This window comes from Delphinapterus leucas, chromosome 1 (assembly GCF_059928025.1).
Source record: "Delphinapterus leucas isolate spDelLeu-1000000601 "Yukka" chromosome 1, BTC_Dleu_Yukka2, whole genome shotgun sequence".
NCBI lineage: Eukaryota > Metazoa > Chordata > Mammalia > Artiodactyla > Monodontidae > Delphinapterus > Delphinapterus leucas.
The window spans coordinates 173852632-173867917 of NC_143129.1; the positions used below are offsets into that span (position 1 = coordinate 173852632).

General features: G+C 50.5%; 1 protein-coding gene across 1 annotated transcript; it reads right to left on the bottom strand.

Annotated features, from left to right (window-relative positions):
- Nucleotides 1-48: 48 nt before the first annotated feature.
- LDLRAD2 (low density lipoprotein receptor class A domain containing 2) lies at nucleotides 49-9854 on the bottom strand. The gene is given in 6 exon segments (XM_089899494.1): nucleotides 49-335; nucleotides 337-646; nucleotides 3596-3655; nucleotides 3658-3726; nucleotides 6871-7296; nucleotides 9766-9854. Coding segments are annotated over 6 exon segments (1083 nt in total). The 5' UTR covers nucleotides 9848-9854; the 3' UTR covers nucleotides 49-199.
- Nucleotides 9855-15286: the final 5432 nt, after the last annotated feature.

A 15286-nucleotide genomic window follows, 5' to 3' on the forward strand; every position in this document is an offset into this window, starting at 1 on the left:
ACCATGACCCTGTGAGGCAGGAATCATCCCATTTTCCAGAGGGGCAGACTGAGTCTCGGAGGGTTATATGATCTGCCCAAGGTTAGACAGCCCTGTGGGGGGTGGGGGCAGAACTCGGGGACTGTCTGACCCCAGAGCCCACTCTCCTTCCTCTGATGCCCACAGCCTCTCTAAGGATGACCCCCCTGACCTGGCTTACTCAGCCGCAGGCCCCCAGGGGCCACCTGGCCAGGACGTGTGTAACATGGTGCACACCACCAGCCCCCCAAGCCAGCCGGCTGGAGGAGCAGCAGCTCCAGAGGAGGCCCACGAGGAGGCCAGCCACCCCCATGGCTGGAGGCCTGTAGAAAGAAAGAGCACTCAGGCCTCAGCCTGGGCCAGCTGCCCCCACCCATCACTGGAGAGGGACAAGTGTGGTCTCGGCGGAAGGAGCAGCAGCAGGTGACAACCAAGAGCCATCTACCTTCCGGAGCGGCATCCTGTCGTGCAGGGTCCCGGCGTGCTGGGGGGCTCCTCTCAGCTGCAATCCCCAGGGGGCCCACAGACCCGAGAGCTGGGGGAAGAGTCAGGGGCCCGGAGGTACCATCATCCGTACTCCCTTCCTGGCTGGGCACTGGAGAGGGACCGGCAGTGGCAAATAACAGCTCTAACACACTGAGATCTGCCCCTTGCAGGCTATGATTACGTCTCGTTTAATCCTCCCCAAACCTCTTAGTGTTAGTATTTTTATTTCACAGATAAGAGAAGTGAGGCACAGAGAGGTTAAGTCACTTGCCCAGATCACACAGCTGGAAGTGACAGGGGTGGACTTGAATTCACAGTCTAGCTCCAGGGGCTGGGGGTGGATGAATGGAGCTACTTCTCAAGGAGTAATGCTGTATTGAGCATTTTCTCTGCACCAAGAACCATGCTCTGTGCTGGGCCCTTCACCCACAGGGTTTCACTTAAAGTTCATGACAAATCTGAGAGGTTAGGTTTATCATCCCCAGTTTACGGATAAGGAAACGGAGACATAGAGAGGTTCATTCTTCCACTCATTTGATGAGTATTTTTCAATCACCTGCTACTGTACCCCAGGCATTGCTCTAGGGACTGGGGGATATGACAGCAAAACAGACAAAAAGGCCCCCATGGAGCTGGCGTTTTAGTGCGAGGCAACACAAAACACAAATTCCACCATGTGTCAAATGGAGACAGGAGCTACGAGGGGAAATCAAGCAGGAAGGAGGGACAGGGCGCGTGGCGAGGGGCAAGGTTGCTACTTTTCTTTTAATTGCGGTAAACTCTACAAAACAAAATGTACCATTTTAACCGTTTTTAAGTACAGTTCCTTAGTATTAAGTCCATCCATATTGTTGAGCAACCATCAACACCATCCATTCTCAGGACTGTTTTCCTCTCATAAAACTGAAACTCTGTACCCATTGTGAATAACTCCCCATTTCCCCTCCACAGCCCCTGGCAACCATCATTCTGCTTTCTGTCTCTTTGAGTTCTCTGGATGTCTCATCTAGGTAGAATCACATAGTATTTATCCTTTTATGACTGGTTTACTGCAGTCAGCGTAATGTCCTCAAGGTTCATCCATGTTGTAGCATGTGTCGGCATTTCCTTCCTTTGTAGGGCTGAACGATATTTCATTGTGTGGACATACCACGTCTTGTTTACCTGTTTTGCTTTCAATGGACACAGGGCTGCTTTTCGTGTTTTTTTTTTTTTTTTTTTGGCCGCACAGCTTGTGGGATCTTAGTTCCCCGACCAGGGAACCCGTGGCCCCTGCAGTGGAAGCGCAGAGTCCTAACCACTGGACCGCCCAGGGAAATCCCAGGGTTGCTATTTTTAAACAAAGGGGTAAGGAAAGAGCTCATGGAGAGGGTGAGGGTTAAGCCAAGACCTGCAGAAGGCAAAGGAATGAGCATGTGAACCTCTGGGAAAAGCCTTCCAGGTAGAGGAAAGAGCTAGTGAGAGACCAGAGGCAGGACAAGACTGGAGCGTGGAAGGAGCTGCCAGGGGCCGGAGTGGAGGAGCTGTTGGAGCAAGCGAGCAGGTGGGAGGTGACGGGCCAGGTCACTCAGGGCCTGGGGGCCCCTGGGAGGCTTGTGTGGGCTGAGTGAGGAGTGAGGAGGGTCCTGCGCACGGGAGTGACGCGATCTAACTTAGTGTTTTAAAAGGCTCCTCTGGGGAATTCCCTGGCAGTCCAGCGGTTAGGACTCCACGTTTCCACTGCTAGGGGCCCAGGTTCAATCCCTGGTCCGGGAACTAAGATCCCGCAAGCCGAGGGGTGCGGCCAAAAGAAAAGAATAAAATGCTCCCCTGGCAGGAGAGCTTAACTCCCTGCTAGTCTGTGGGCTGCGCGTGATGACTTCCTCCCAAAGAGGACAGTGTGGGGAGAGGAGACAGAGTAACAGCGGAGAAGCCGACAAACACAGCCTCAACCCGGTGACCAAGGCCAACATCAACATCCGTGGACCGTGTTGGGCAGTGATCGCGTTGATCTGGCCTGGTGTGCACTTGACCTCTGGGATCTTCCTCCTCATAACCCACGACTGCAGTCTTATCATGAGGAAAACATCAGATTAATTCCGACAACACTGATGGCTTCGTTATGGGCTGAGAGGGAAAAGGGAGTAAAGGGCCACTCAACCGTTTGGGCCTGAACAACCGGAATTCAAAGCTGCCACTGAGTGAGAAGGGGACACGGGTGAGAAGCAGGACGCAGGGCCGGCTGTGGATCATGAGTTCAGTTTGGGGCAAGTTAAGTGTGAGACCCGCCTGCACAGCCACGTGGAGATGTCAGGTGGGGAGGTGGTTATATAACTAGTGTTCGAAGACGAGTCCAGCTGGCGATACGGTATAAAGGAGAACGAGGGGGGAACGGGTGTGGCAGCTGGAGGAGAGGACATAGGGCCCGGGCCTCTGGGCACAGAGCATAGTGTCAGGGAGGACCCTGAGGAGTGCCTGGGGAGGGAAGTGTATGGGCTCCCGGGAAGCTGGGTTTTACCCCTCAGCCAGGTGCATTTTTGCAACGAACGACCCGTTCAACAGGACATGGCAACCCTGACTGGGAGTGGGGCATGTCCAGATTCCTAAGAAGGATAATCAGGGGTGACCTAGTCTGGTCCCCTCTGTCCATCCACAGAGGTCATTCCTGGTTATGTCACTCAGTGACTCTATGACCTTGGGCAAGTCATTTCTCCTCCCTAGGCCTCAGTTTCCCCATCTATAAAATGTGGGAGTCAGGCTGGATCAATGGTTTTCAAAGTCTTGAAGGTCAAACTCAAGTCTCTCAGTGGGACATCAGTCAGCCGCGGCCCAGGCCTCCCACGTCCAGTTAAGTAGAGCATCTCTCCTTGTGATGTCTAGGGCCTCTGCAAGGCTCTGTGTAGGAAAAGCTTCCACCACTGAAACGACATTTGGAAGCAGCTGGATTCGATCACCATTTGAGCTCTAACATCCTCTGGTCCTCAGGCAGTCTGGTCTGAATGGATTCCCCACTACTGTGCTTCACCTCATCCTCTCCTGCCGCACCCGTGCCTCCGGCCTCCAGCTTCTAACCCAGCTGCTCAGCAGGACCCAAGCCACACCTGTCACTGACTTCTGCAGTTAGCCGCTGCCCAAGAAGCCTGGTCACTGCCGTCGCCACAGTTGTCCGTGCCCAGGGATCGCACACCAGCCTCGGGGGGATGCACCTGCGGTTCTGACATTGGAAGTAGGCACAACAGCATCCTGGGGTTGAGAGGGGAGGCACGACGAGGACGCTGAGCACCGCAGGATGTTTGGCCCTATGGGGAGGGTATGCGGGAGGTGTGAGCAGGAGAGGCTGTCTCCATGTGCGTGCAGATGAGGGTACGGATGAGACAGGTGTATGATCGTAAAGATGATGATGGGGATGGGGATGATGACGGCAGCTAACATTTATTGAGCTCCTATTGCAAGCCAGGCGTGGTTCACATCCCAGCTCATTAAGTTCTTACATTAACCCCGTAGGGTCAATACTATTATCAATCCCATTTTAGAGATGAGAAGACCGAGGCACAGGGAGGTTAGGTCACTAGACCAAGGCCACACAGCTTGTATCTAAGCAGCAGGATAGGAATTCAGCCCCATGCTCATGAGCACTGTGGCACCCAGTGTCTGTATGTGTGTGCACGCGTGCGTGCACACAGCCTATGGTAGCCCAGCAACCTGAACATTCCAAACTCATTCCGGCTCGTGGCACTGCACCTGCCATCAGCCCTGCCCGTAACTGCATGGCTTGCTCCCCTCAGGTCTCCACTCAAATGTCATCGTGTTGGAAGGCCTGCCCTCACCTCCACGTGAGAACGGCACACCATCCCTCCCCCACCGCCCCTTTATCCGGATTTGGGTTCCTCTGCAGCACTTACCACCTCTGCAGATTATGGATTTGATCGGTTCTTTGTTTATGGTCTGCCTCCCCCACTAGAAAGTCAGCTCAAATGGGGCAGGGACTTCTCTTTCATTCACTGCTGCATGTATCCCTGGAGCCTAGAACAGCACCTGGCACAAGGGCAGGTACTCAATCTTTGTTAAATGAATGAATAGGCACACAGGCGAGAGAAGGGTATGACTTGGTGCACAGGGTGTGGCAGACAGGTTTGGCTTACCCAGCACCCCATTCTGTGGAGAAAAGCTGGTTCAGGAGGGACTGACCAATACCATGGCTCAGAGGTGGACATGGGGATCAGAGCATTCCATTCCTGGCCCCGGGAACGGACACATGGCCCATGTGACTAATCAAATTTGGCCCCGAGGACTTTTGCTAGAACCATAAGAAAAGATCTTCGCGGTTCCCTGGCAGTCCGTTGGTTAGGACTCAGCTCTTTCACTGCTGGGGGCCCAGGTTCAATCCCTGGTCAGGAACTGAGATCCTGCAAGGCACTCGGCGCAGCCAAAAAAAAAAAAAAAGTGAGAGAGAGAGAAAAGATCCTCGCTCTTTATTTCACTGAGGTGAGAGTTACAAGGGGGACTGTGGGCTTGGAGCTGCAGGGTCACCTTGCTGCCAAGTAGAAAGAGGAACTGGAGCTGCCTGAGATGGAAGCCAAACAGACCCAGTGCAATGCAAAGGGAGAGAACAAAGAGATAGAGCCCAGGTGGCATTCCTTGATCTCCTGAGTCCAGCTATACCTGAACGAACGCCTTAATATCCCAGTTATAGGAGCCCCCCAAATTCTCCTTTGGCTTAAAGCCAACTTGACTTGGGGTTTTTTCATGTGCAAATGGGAGTGAATGCTCTGATTTATAAAAGACGTGCAGGGGTAAGAGTGAATATCTATGAGAGAGAAAACACAAACAGTAATCCAAGTAAAAAGTGGTGAAAAGTGATCCGAGGAAGCCAGAGTTGTGACAGGGCTTCGCCACTGCCGCCTGCTTTCGAGTCCAACCCTGCTAACCACAAAGCAGCCGCAACATGCTTGGCCGGTACCTCACGGAAGGTGAGAAAGGGAGGGAGGGAGGAAAGGAGGGAGGGAGGGGTTGATTTCCAATTAGCCTGAGAGATCTGCTTGCAAAACAATATAATAGGACCCTTGGCACGCTACAGCCCACAGGAGCCAGAAAGGGGAACCCAGGCACCATCAGTCATGGCCCCAAAGGCACACAAGAGACAGCAGGGGGTGCTCTCTGACCAGCTCAGGTTGAAGGGCTGTCCGGGGCCTGGCGTGTCGAGGTCCAGCTCCTGGTGAACCTGTGCTGGCTCTCAGAGGCCCCCCTGTTCTTGCCTTGAAGTGCTCACAACCCCATGTTTGTTTTGTTTTGTTTTGTTTCTTTGCGGTACGCGGGCCTCCCACCGCCGTGGCCCCTCCCGCTGCGGAGCACAGGCTCCGGACGCGCAGGCTCAGCAGCCATGGCTCAGGGGCCCAGCCGCTCCGCGGCACGTGGGATCTTCCCGGACCGGGGCACGAACCCGCGTCCCCTGCATCGGCACGCGGACTCTCAACCACTGCGCCACCAGGGAAGCCCCAACCCCATGTTTAATTCTCCAGTCTGGATATTTTGCCAGCGAGGGCGATGATGCTTCTCCGAGGTTTTGGAAACTTCTGGGCTTTGGCAGCTCCTCTGCTGAAACATCAGTGAGTGTCTTCAGTCCTGGGGAAACCTGCTGGGACTAAAGCCTTGACTCAATTGGAGCAGAGGACAAACTCTAGCAGTTAAAGCCCAGCTCCTCCACCTCTGAGCTGGGAGTCCTGTGGCGCTTCACTCAACCTCTCCAAGCCTGTTTCCCATCAATAAATACGAGGGTATGAGCACTGGCCCAGCAGAGCTGCTGTGAGAACAGATGGGATCTGGCATAAGAAGGGCCACAGGCAGTGCTCAACGAGGGATTATTATTATCAGTTCCCTTTCCTTGCCTAAGTGGGTTTCTGTCACTTACAGCCACCAGAGTCCCAACTCTCGACCCCTCTGCAGTTGGGTGGACCCAGGACAGAGAAGCCAGTGTGCGAACGTGAGAGTGTGTGAGTTGCATGGCAGTGTGCAAAGTGGTACTGTGTACAATGAGGTGTGCATGATGTGAACTGTGTGTGGGAGAGAGTGTACAGTATGCCAGGCCTGTGGGTTGGGTGTTTCAGTGTGTGTGGTGCAGGTGGGTGTGCCAGGTGTGTACGAGGTGTGAGTTGTGCACAGGTACAGTGTGTGTGAGTGGGGTGGGTGCTGGAGTGTGAGGTGTGTGAGTGTGTGGGAATCGTGTGGGAGTGGGAGTTGTGTGTGAACAGGTGAGGGGCTGGTCCGCGCATCCATGGAAGTCAGGTTTATGGGGTTGGCTCTTTGGGTCTGGACCGCCCCTTCCTGAAGCCCCTGACCCTGCCGCCAGGCCCCAGCCCCCGCCCTCTCTCAGGACCAGCCCGCACCCACCCAATCGGAAAGAGGAGACTTCGCCTACGAAGTCCACGCGGGGCTGGCGGCCTCCGGTGACCAGGCGCAGGCCCAGGAAGTCCCCGGAGGACGCCACCGGCCCAGTGATGGTCAGGCCGTAGAACCGGGCCCCCAAGGGGCATGGCGCCCCCGGTGGGCCCTCGTAGAACTGCAGGTAGGACCCGGGTGCGCAGGGGTCCTCCGGCGCCGGCGCCGGGGAGGAGGTGTTGGGCGCCGCCGGGGTCAGGCTGTAGACCAGGAAGAAGCGGAACTGGAAGCGGATCCTGTCGCCGGGGGTCGCCTCCCGCATCCAGAGCCTGCTGTCGGTGTCCGGGGCCATGAAGTAGAAGCGGCGCGACGCGGAGTGCGAGCGTAGCAGCAGCCCGTCCGCCTGCCACGTCCGGCCGCACAGGTCCACCAGGTAGGCTGCGGGGAAAAGCACCGACCCTGGAACCACGCGGTCCCGTTCCAAGCCTGGCCCTGCCTTCTGCCCGTTGTGTGACCCCCGAGTGAGTCACTCAGCCTCTCTGAGCCTCAGTCTTCTTGTCGGGAAAATGGGGATGATTGAGCAACGTCAGAATTTTTGTGAGGATTAAAAAATGTAATTCAAGTCCTCAATCTCGTATTCAAAAACCCTAGGATGTGTTTCAGAATTTTTCAGATTTTAGAAAGATATACAATACGTTGCAGCCCCAAATGGAGTCTGCCACAGCCCTCCACGATCAAACACATTTTCTAGAGCAATTGCACAGAACATTTACCCTAAGTAGGACAAATACAGACTGTAAACAGCCTCCTGTCAGTTCAGGTCAGGTGTTGCCAGTTAGTTAGCTAAGAACAAATTTTGGTTGTCAGAGCTTTTCATATTTTGTAGTGGAAACTAAAGGATTGTGGACGTGTATGGGTTCAGTGCTTAGGGTGGTGCCTGGCATTTAATGAGCATTACGGAAGTGTTATTCAAGGATGGGGGAGGGAATTTCCTGGCCTTCCCTCCGGTGGTTAGGACTCCGCACTCTCGCTGTGGAGGGCCCAGGTTCAATTCCTGTTCGGGAAACTAAGATCCCACAACCCTCGCAGTGCAGCCAAAAAATAAAAGGATGGGGGAGACACGGTTGGGCACCTGCCCAGCCAACAGGCATTCCGTTTCTCCTTGCTAAGAGAAACTTAATTCTCCTCAATTATCAGAGAGCCCCCCTGGTCTTTGGCCTAAACCAAGCCTTGTAATCCTAATTCCATTTGCCAGGTTTGGGGATTGGCCTGTGAACTGATTCTGGCCAATGAGATTTAAGGAGAGGTTTGCTGAGCATTCCTGGGAAAGGTTTTCTTCCCTGATTTTTTTAAAAAAAAAAAAAGGAGGGAGAGCTGTGTGATGAGGAGCCCCTTTTTCTTCCTGCTTTTGAAAGCTATTGACTGAGGATGTGATGCCCAGAGCTGCAGCAGATATCTTGCAAGGATGAGGTCATGAGAATTATGGAGGAGCCCTGACATGGTTGAGCTGCTGAATTAACCATTTCTGGACTCATCTATGGCCTCTCTTCTTAAGTGAAATAATAAATGTCCTTATGGTTTGTTTTTTTTGTTGTTGTTTTTTTTTTGCAGTACGCGGGCCTCTCACTGCTGTGGCCTCTCCCGCCGCGGAGCACAGGCTCCGGACGCGCAGGCTCAGCGGCCATGGCTCACGGGCCCAGCTGCTCCGCGGCATGTGGGATCTTCCCGGACCGGGGCACGAACCCGTGTCCCCTGCATCGGCAGGCGGACTCTCAACCACTGCGCCACCAGGGAAGCCCTGTCCTATGGTTTAAGCTCTGTTTAGTCTGGTAACTGTTACTTACAACCCAAAACATCCTCACTGGTACAGGGTTGTTGTGAGGATTAATGAGATAACGTGTAAGTACTCAAACCATCTGATTTTTGTAAGGATAGAAGGAGAACAGGACGTGGCTTTTCTGGTGCATGGTAGGGGCACCAGTGGTGCTTGAGGACAAGCCGGGATGTGGGTCTTCGGGGGAGAAATTCTCCATTAGGGCTCAGGATGTGGGAGCATCTTCTCATATCTGTGCAGACCTACTAAAGCCAGAACCTGCCCTGGAGGCACACGGGACAGGCGGAGGTTCAGAGAGTGGGTGAACGAGCACCTTCTATGAGCTGGGCACTGTATATGTGTCTTGCATGGTTTATCTCACCTTATATGCACAATAATAATAGTCCCTTAAGGCAGCGGTCCCCAACCTTTTTGGCACCAGGGACTGGTTTTGTGGAAAACAATTTTTCCACAGACGGAGGTCGGGGGGTGGGGATGGTTCAGATGGTAATGCGAGCAACGGGGAGCGACGGGGAACAACGGGGAGTGACGGGGAACGTCGGGGAGCAACCGGGAGTGACGGGGAACTTCGGGGAGCGACGGGGAGCGACGGGGAGCGGCAGATGAAGCTTCGCTCTCTTGCCCACCACTCACCTCCTGCTTTGAGGCCCGGTTCCTAGCAGGCCTCGGACTGGCCCTGGGGGTTGGGGACCTCTGCCTTAAGGGGCAAGGGCCTATTATTCTTTCCATCTTACTGCTGAAGAAACCAAGTCTTAGACAGTGGAAACAGTAATGTCAAGGGTGTGTGTGTGAATGCAGGGCCGTCTGACTCCAAAGCCCACAGTGTTTCCCGGTGCCAGACTGCCCCACCGGCCCCCAGACACCTGCTTCTGGGTGACTTGGAGCTCCAGCCACCCAGAGGGGTGGGGGTGGACTTGAGGGTGCCAGCCAAGACCAGGCACAGGGTTTCCCAGTGTCCCCCAACTCAAGGGATCCCAGCTCATCAGGGTGAGTGCTGATTGAGGAAACACAATCTCAAAGGGTGGTGGGACCTGAATCTCCTGCCTGCCCCAGCCAAGCCACCTTGTACTCACCTGTGTGCAGAGCAGATGCAGTAAGGGCATTTGCCCCCAGCAGGAGCAGCCTTTGGGGCAGCTGCAGAGGACAGGCTTCCATCCAGGCCCTCCTGTGCCCAGCGATGGGGAAGACCTGCAGAATCTTCAGTTTGGGGTCTTTGGGGAGACTGGGGTATAGGGGCCTGGTTAGGCCAGTGGAGGGATTGGCAGGATATAGAGAGCAAGGGAGGCAAGTACGCCAGCTCCTCTGGTCTCTTCAGTGATGTTTGTGCTCCCTGTTCCAGATCCTTCTTCAGATCAGGATTGTGTCTAGGGTTGCCATGGAGATTTGGGACTGGGGCTGGAGCCTGGGGAGAGAAGGCGGGGAGGATGTCTGCTCATCCCCTGCCAGACAGGAACCAGGAAACTCAGATCCGGTTCAGCCACAGGGCTTCTGGGAGGGGGACCCACAGCCTCAGAGAGCTACTGCCTTCCTGGAGAAGTTGGCATTTTAGGGCTGAGCTTAAGGGAGGCCCAGGACATCAAAGGGCCTCTCTGAGGGCCTAGAGAGGCAGCAAGTGGTGAATGAGCACTGGCCCAGGAGTCTGCTCTATTTTACAGACAAAGTATTCCTGCCTCAGGGCCTTTGCCCTCACCGTTCCTCCACCTGGGGTGCTCCTCTCCCATGGAGGTCCATGGCTGGCTTCTCCGGCTCACTCAGATTTTGAGCTCACATGTCACCTGCTCAGACCACATTTCCCTGACCGCTTCTCAGTCTGAATTAGTGTTCTCCCTCCCTGTCACTCAGTCCCATGTCCGTGAATTTAACTCAGCACTCACTGGAATTACTTTGCTTATTTACATCTATCTTGTATGTATTGTCCTTTGACCGCTCCCTACCCACTAAAATTGTGTTCTGTGAGTGTCTTGTTCTCTGAAGTCCTAGGCCATAGAACAGTGCCTGGCACAGAGCAGGCATCCAGGAAATAAGAACGAATGTGTGGGGACTTCCCTGGTGGCGCAGTGGTTAAGAATCCACCTGCCAATGCAGGGGACACGGGTTCAAGCCCTGGTCCGGGAAGATCCCACATGCCGCCAAGCAACTAAGCCCGTGCGCCACAGCTGCTGAGCCTGCACTCTAGAGCCCACAAGCCACAGCTAGAGCTCACGTGCCACAACTACTGAAGCCCACGCGCCTAGAGCCCGTGCTCCGCAGCAAGAGAAGCCACCGCAGTGAGAAGCATGCGCACCGCAATGAAGACCCAACACAGCCAAAAATAAATAAATAAAATAAATAATTTTTTTAAGAAAAGGAAAAGGACGAATGTGTGACGTTGAGCAAATGGCCTCCCTTTTTTCTGGGTTTTACTTCCCCATGTGTAAAAGGAAGGGCTTGGGCCATTTCAGCCTTTTTCAAAACCTGTAATTAGTAGAACCATTTTTTTACAAAGGCATTATACATGGAACCTTAATATATAAAGCTGAAACTTTTCAAGTCTCAGTTTCCTTATCTGTAAAATGGAATAATGATAGTTCCAACTCTGTAGGTATATTGTAAAGGGTAAGTAAGTTGATGCCAGTGGGGTATCAGGTTTCTTACTTAGAACAGTGTCTGTCACATAGTAAAGGGCACAGTGCACGTCAGGCTGATGGTGACCCTTAATGTCATCATTATCACTTAACAGAGGTCATCTATGTTTCAAGAATTCCCCACCTCAGACTTTGAGACACCACCTCAGAGTCTGAAGAGTGTATGAGAAGATTAAAACCACTGGCCCTGCTGCTCTCTAATGCTCTTCTTTCTGGACCTGACATTTGATGCAAACTTGATACCCCACTGTGTGTGATGTCCAAGGCTAGGCCTTGGGGGACTCCTTTGGCAGGAGTGGATTTATCATGAAACTCTTGAAGCTGGCCGCTCTCCCTTCTGAGACAGACAACATTCTGCCTATGGAATGTGTATCTCTCTAAATAAACTTGATTTCACTGTAAAAGAGAAAGAAAGAAACTCGTGAAGCTTACACATCAGGACATATTATTTGCATGAGATTATATATTTTTATAAAATTTACAAAATTAAGGTATTTCAATCACTGTCTCTTTCCACCCGATCTCCTCCACTGCACCTCTCTTCAGATGGTCACGGGCATTTTTGAAATCTGGCTAAGGGGAGGTGGCTTTGGGTTTGGGTTTGGGTTTGGGGGGGATATAATTATGGGGTCCTAGCTCCTTCCAGGTATAGTTTTATTATTTCTAACAAATGCCCCAGAATGCCTTCCAGTAGTCCTCCTCATGCCCTCTATGCTGTGATATGTTGTGATATGAAGGTGCAGAATCAGAGATCATTTATTATGACTGGCCTCACTGGTGTGAGGGTATTGGAGGAGAAATAAGGTTTGAAACATATGAAGCCAGAAGCCAGTCTATGGAAAATCCTTTCAAAGCTTAAAGCTCACATATGTAAGAAATTTGATAGATGTTATCCCAAGTTTAACAGTCCTTAAGAGGATAAATAATCTTACTAATAACAAATGGCAAAGCTCAAGAAAAAAAGTCTAAATGATCACTAATAAAAAACTAATTTTGGTCAATCATGCAAAAGGAAAGACTGACTTATCTTTCTAGTCCTGTTATAGAAAATATCATATAGTGTTGTCTCAGAAATCATAAAAGGGTGTGCAGCCAAAAAAAGTAAGGAAAAAAGTATCATAGAAGAGGTTTAAGCAGTATTTTAATTAAAACGTGCTATTATTTTAAATTTATATTGTTCATGGTATTTGTCAGTTTTTTTGTTTTTCTTTTTTATTTATTTTTGGCTGCGTTGTTTCTTCGCTGCTGCGCGCGGGCTTTCTCTAGTTGCAGAGGGGGGGCTACCCTTTGTTGCGGTGAGTGGACCTCTCATTGCAGTGGCTTCCCTTTGTTGCGGAGCACGGGCTCTAGATGCGCGGGCTTCAGTAGTTGCAGCACGTGGGCTCAGTAGTTGTGGCTCACGGGCTCTAGAGCGCAGACTCAGTAGGTGTGGCACATGGGCTTAGTTGCTCCGCGACATGTGGGATCTTCCTGGACCAGGGCTCGAACCCGTGTCCCCTGCATTGGCAGGCAGATTCTTAACCACTGCACCACCAGGGAAGTTCCTGTCCATTTTTTAAACTTTAAAAGTTGTTGGACATGGAAGCAACTTAAGTGTCCATCAACAGATGAATGGATAAAGAAGATGTGGTGTATATACAAATGGAATACTACTCAGTCATAAAAAAGAATGAAATAATGCTATTTGCAGCAACATGCATGGACCTAGAGATCATCATACTAAGTGAAGTATGTCAGAAGGAGAAGGACAAATACCGCATGGTATCACTTACGTGTGAAATCCAGAATATGACACACATGAACTTATCTCCAAAACAGAAGCAGACTCACAGACAGAGAACAGACTTGTGGTTGCTAAGGGGGAGGGAGGAAGGATGGAGTGCGAGCTTGGGATTAGCAGATGCAAACTATTACATATAGATTTGCTAAACAACAAGGTCCTACTGTATAACACAGAGAACTATATTCAATATCCTGTAATAAGCCATAATGGAAAAGAGTATGAAAAAGAATATATATATGTATGTATATACATATATATATGTGTGAATCACTTTGCTGTACAGCAGAAATTAACACAACATTGGAAATCAACTATACTTCAATAAAATACATTTTAGAAAAATAAAAATAAAAGCTTTTGAATGTAAGAGTATTTGTGCTTCCTGACACTGGAAATGTCAGCATGAAGAACTTGCTCTGAGAGAAAAATAGTATTAATAAAAGTGCTGTTTGGTCTAAAGCTCTTCACCCTAGTTAGCAAAAGGTGTGAATGGAACGGAATGGAATGGAATAAGTCTTCTGAGAAAGCAGAGCTTTTCTCTGGAGCTGTTTTGAAGGAGTAGTTGGGCAATTAGTACTTTTCTCAAAGATGCTAATCCTACTGAAACGCTCTGGGATTTGGGTTTAGAACGTCTTATTTTCAGGCTTTATAAGCAGTTCCTGTTTTCCACTGTAGCAGGTAGAAAGCTACACTGGCCTAATGGAAAGGCAGAGAGCATAATCGGAGCGTGAGTTTACATTTCACTGCCCGTGAAGCTTTGCTATTTTGTTGCTCAAGTTCTTTACCTCAACTTTAAAAAATGAAGCATTATTATACTTTGTAAAATAGTGTTTGCCGCATGGTAAGACCTATAAGAAAGTTTACCATCTGCCTCAAATATGGTAATATGCGTCTGTTATTCAGATTAATACATAGAACTAAATAGACATTTCTGTTTGTAAATAGCAGCAAATACACTGGTAGATGAAGTATGGAACCAATGAGCCAAATGTAAATTTTATTTTTCTTTCAGTACACAAAAGTGGTGTTGCTTTTCACAGTCAAACTAAGCCAGTCAAAGTACCTTTTGTTGGTTTCTTAAAAGGACTAGGGAACAAACTGATGTATCTCTTCTTTGTTTGTTTGTTTTGGCTGTGCCACCTGGCATGTGGGATCTTAGTTCCCTGACCAGGGACCAAACCCATGCCCCCTGCAGTGGAAGTGTGGAGTCCTAACCACTGGACAGCCAGGGAATTCACGACTGATGTATCTTTGAATTAAAAACTTCATGTAGGTTTTAAAAATATATATTGCTGGGATTTTTTCCTCATCCTGAATAAATATTCACTTTCAAATTTTTTTGTGTTTATAATTTCATATTTTTAAAGAGGGCCATCAAAGTGTCTATGCTTCAGGACCCAAATAACCTGGCCCTCAGGGAACTCATAGCCTGGTAGCAGCTTCAGATTAAACAAATAAATAAACAAAAAAACAACCATTAAATAAACCCCAATCTTAACAGGAACATGAGGTAGCCTGGGAAGTCAGGAAATGCTTCCCAGAGAAGAGCATTTCTGACTTGGGCTCTGAAGGATGCATAGGAGTTTCCATGCAGAAACTGTGTTAAATGCAGTAATAGTAACTTCCTGGCCCCTTGACTGGGCTCTGTGCCTGAAACATCCCTACCTTTCATGAACTCCATGTCAACCTTTTCATATTTCTACCAACCACTTCTTTTTTTTTTTTTTCTTTTTTACTTTTGGCTGTGTTGGGTCTTTGCTGCACGCGGGCTTCCTCTAGTTGCTGCAAGCAGGGGCTACTCTTCATTGCGGTGCACAGGCTCTAGGTGCGTGGGCTTCAGTAGTTATGGCATGTGGGCTCAGAAGTTGTGGCTCACAGGCTCTAGAGCACAGGCTCAGCAGTTGTGACGCACAGGCTTAGTTGCTCCTTGGCATGTGGGATCTTCCCAGACCAGGGCTCAAACCCGTGTCCCCTGCATTGGCAGGCGGATTCTTAACGACTGCGCCACCAGCAAATCCCTAGCAACCATTTCTTAAGTGTTTGCAACACTCCAGTCACTGGCTGTAAGCTTGTCACATGCTTTATCACACATAATCGTCACAATGAACCTACAGAGAGGACACTCTTATGAGCCTCATTTAACTGGTGAGAAATCTGAGTGCAGGTAATGATAATAAATAAGGTTGG